The 3,138-nt window shown below is 39.8% G+C and overlaps 1 protein-coding gene across 1 annotated transcript; it reads left to right on the plus strand.

The window, feature by feature from the left end:
- The first annotated feature begins 283 nt into the window (after positions 1-283).
- Positions 284-2,584, plus strand: LOC107954958 (ninja-family protein 1). Its single transcript, XM_016890650.2, has 2 exons — positions 284-1,191; positions 1,754-2,584. The coding sequence occupies exons 1-2, from the start codon at positions 462-464 to the stop codon at positions 2,323-2,325; spliced, it is 1,302 nt and encodes a 433-aa protein (XP_016746139.2). The 5' UTR covers positions 284-461; the 3' UTR covers positions 2,326-2,584.
- The last annotated feature ends 554 nt before the right edge of the window (positions 2,585-3,138 follow it).

A 3,138-nucleotide genomic window follows, 5' to 3' on the forward strand; every position in this document is an offset into this window, starting at 1 on the left:
CTCTTCATGCAGCTATGCCACCTGTCCTTTATTTTCTTTTTCTAGATAATTAACCTTATTAAATAAAGAAATATTAAAAAATTCGTTGAAAACGTGGCATAATGTGGTGGAGGGACAGCAAGCGGGCAGATATTCGAGGGGAAGAGGATTTCCATTCCCGCCACATATGTCCAAAAACACTCTTACGTGTCAACACCAGTCCTTCATTTCTCCTTCTCCCAGCACGCCACGTGGCTTTCCAAGCCTTCCCTCTTCCTTAACTTTCTTTTTCCCTTCCTTTTTATCTACCCAGAAAATCTGAATCCAAACCAAAGCGGCATATAAAAGCACGGACCCGTACAAAGAGAGTCCATTTTCCTTGTTTTTCTTTTTTAAATATAATTTTCCAATCCTTCATTTGTGGCATGAGGTTTTAGCAGGAAACGGCGTTTTTAAAGTTTTATTCGTTGAACCTTTTGGAAATGGAAAATAACTGGGGGATTATGGGGTTAAGAGAGGACGAGATTGAGCTAGACCTGGGATTATCAATAGGAGGAAGCTTTGGAAAAGCCCAGAAACTAAAGCCAATCAAGAACGAATCAAAACCCAACAACAACACGGTTGCAGATCTCGGAGAAAGCGTGGCCTTTGATCCCCAAACGAAACGTGAGCTTCAAGCTTTAAGGCGACAAGAAGCGAGGAAGAAGAGAGAACACAAGCAGCAAAAGAGAGGAACGTGTCACCGAAACGGCGAGTTCCATATTAAAGACGACGGCGCCAATGCGACGGAAGAAAGGGAATGCAAGAAAACCAAAGTTCAAGAATTCCCTGTTAATGGAAATCCTAATTTCAGCGCCGAACTGAATAGCCCTTTGGTGTGCCCAGTTATTCCGGTGAGGGTCCCATGCCCGTACCCGCCGCTCCAGTTTGTGCCGCTCGGTAATGGGTTTGCCTATTCTTGCGTAAATGCGGTGCCTTGTTGGGGTGGTGTTGCTGGGAATGAGAAGGGTGCTGTGCAGCCGGTGGCAGTGGCGGTGAATGGCGGGTTTCCGTCGTTTCAGACGGCTCAGGATTTGAGGGTGAATGGTGGAAATGGGTATTTTTCGGAACAGAACAGTAGCAGGGATGAAAGGAAGAGGAAAACTGGGTCAAACGGGTCTCCCATGTATAGTTCCTCTACGGCTTCGGATCTTCATAGCTCTTCTTATCAAGGTATGTCCTTTGCCGTTTTTTACCAGGTGGTTAAAGGTTTTCATCTTTCATGTAATAATCGTGCAAATAACCATTCAAAATATAGGTTTAGTTCTATGAGATATAGATAGCTCCTTAAAATGGATGCATTACCCTTTTTTTGTACGATTCTGGGTTTTCTTTTTCTTTTTTTGAATTGACAACCATGATTGAACAATTGGGGTTCTTGTACCAAAAGTGAAGATTTTGTTTTCTGAGGTTTCTAAACATCTTGTTGTTTCACAAAATGTGCAAGGAACTGGGAAGGAGAGGGATTGTTGGGTGGGTTTTTTAAAACCAAAAAAGGGTTTCTGAAAAATGTAAGATGTTCATCGCCATGGATGAACTTAATTTGATTTGCTGCTGTGCCTACCAGTTATCTAGATGAACACATAGAATACCGGTTGTGTTAATCCCCTAAGTAATCATTATTTGTGATGTTTTGGTGTTAAATGATAATTACATTGATATCAAATGCTTCTTTCCACCATGAACACTGTTTTTTTTTTTTTGCTAATATATTCTGGTTTCCTATCATTTTCAGGTGGTTGCAGCAGTGAAACCGCAACCCACACACCACGAATAAATTGTTCAGTAGCGAGCAATCTAAATCGCCAGCAGTCTGAACAAAGTGCTACCTCTCACCAAACCGACTCTGCACAAAGCATTGATAAATCTAGAAAAGGTATCGAAAACACGCTTTCATCGACTGCCACCGACTCCACTTCATTGAATCCTAGGAAAGAACCCAAACCCCAAACCCAATCTGATCGTAATAGCAAGCCTGTTTTGACAAATGAAACTACCACCACCACCACCACCACCACTTCATCAAAAGATACCAAGGGGGAGACAGGCAAGCCTCCTAAGCCGCATACTCCTACTAACGACGACGCCCTTTCCCTTCGAAACATGCCTTGCGTCTCGACGACGGGAAATGGCCCCAATGGTAAAACCATCAATGGTTTTCTATACAGATACACGAAATCGGAGGTCAGCATCATATGTGTCTGCCATGGAAGTTCATTCACCCCGGCTGAGTTTGTGCAGCATGCTGGGGGTACTGATGTTTCACATCCACTAAGACACATTACCATGATTCCTTCAGCTTTTTAGTTGTTGATAACAAATGTATAGCAATGCCTGACTATTTCGCATGTCTTCTATTCTAAAGGGCATAGAAGGATGGTTGTAAAGTTGTTCATGGATGGGGGAGCCTCTTTGTTCTAATTTCTAACAGCGTTAACTGACAAGAAGATTTTGGGTCATTTTCTTAATGGGTTTTCCATTTTCTTGTCTCTTTTGCAGCTTCCTTATGGCAATGTTTAGTTCTTCATTTCCTTTTTTATGATTAAAGACCGCCATTTTAAGACTATTCTAGCTTTTGATGCACTTTTCCAGATTAGGGTATGAAAGTCTATCGTTTAACTTAATTCTGCTCTATGACTATGACTATTCAGCATATTTGTTAAAGAAACTCGATAGAGTTGCTTATGGACTGAGTTTGGGCGGGTTTTTTACAAAATTATTATAAAAAAAATAAAAAATAACTAAAATATTATAATTTTTTTATTTACTAAAATATTATAATTTTTTTATTTACCAAAATAAAAAAAACAGAAAAAAAACTGACAACAGCCTGATCAGGACATTGGCGGCACCAAAGGTGCCAAAGAGGTTAGCGGCACCAATAGTGTCAAAGGACTAAAATGTAACTTTTTGTAATTTTAAAGACCTGATATGTAAATTTACTATTTTGAATTTTGAAAGTGAATTGCTGCAAATTTACTATTTTGAATTTTGAAAGTGAATTGCGCACTAAAATTGAAATGTGGCTAATTGCCTTCTAAGTCTTCCTTATTTATTATTTTCTTCTTATTCCCCTTCAACTCACTTTTGTATTTAATAAACAAGCCCTCAACTTATTTT

Source organism: Gossypium hirsutum, chromosome D07 (genome assembly GCF_007990345.1).
Source record: "Gossypium hirsutum isolate 1008001.06 chromosome D07, Gossypium_hirsutum_v2.1, whole genome shotgun sequence".
Lineage (NCBI taxonomy): Eukaryota > Viridiplantae > Streptophyta > Magnoliopsida > Malvales > Malvaceae > Gossypium > Gossypium hirsutum.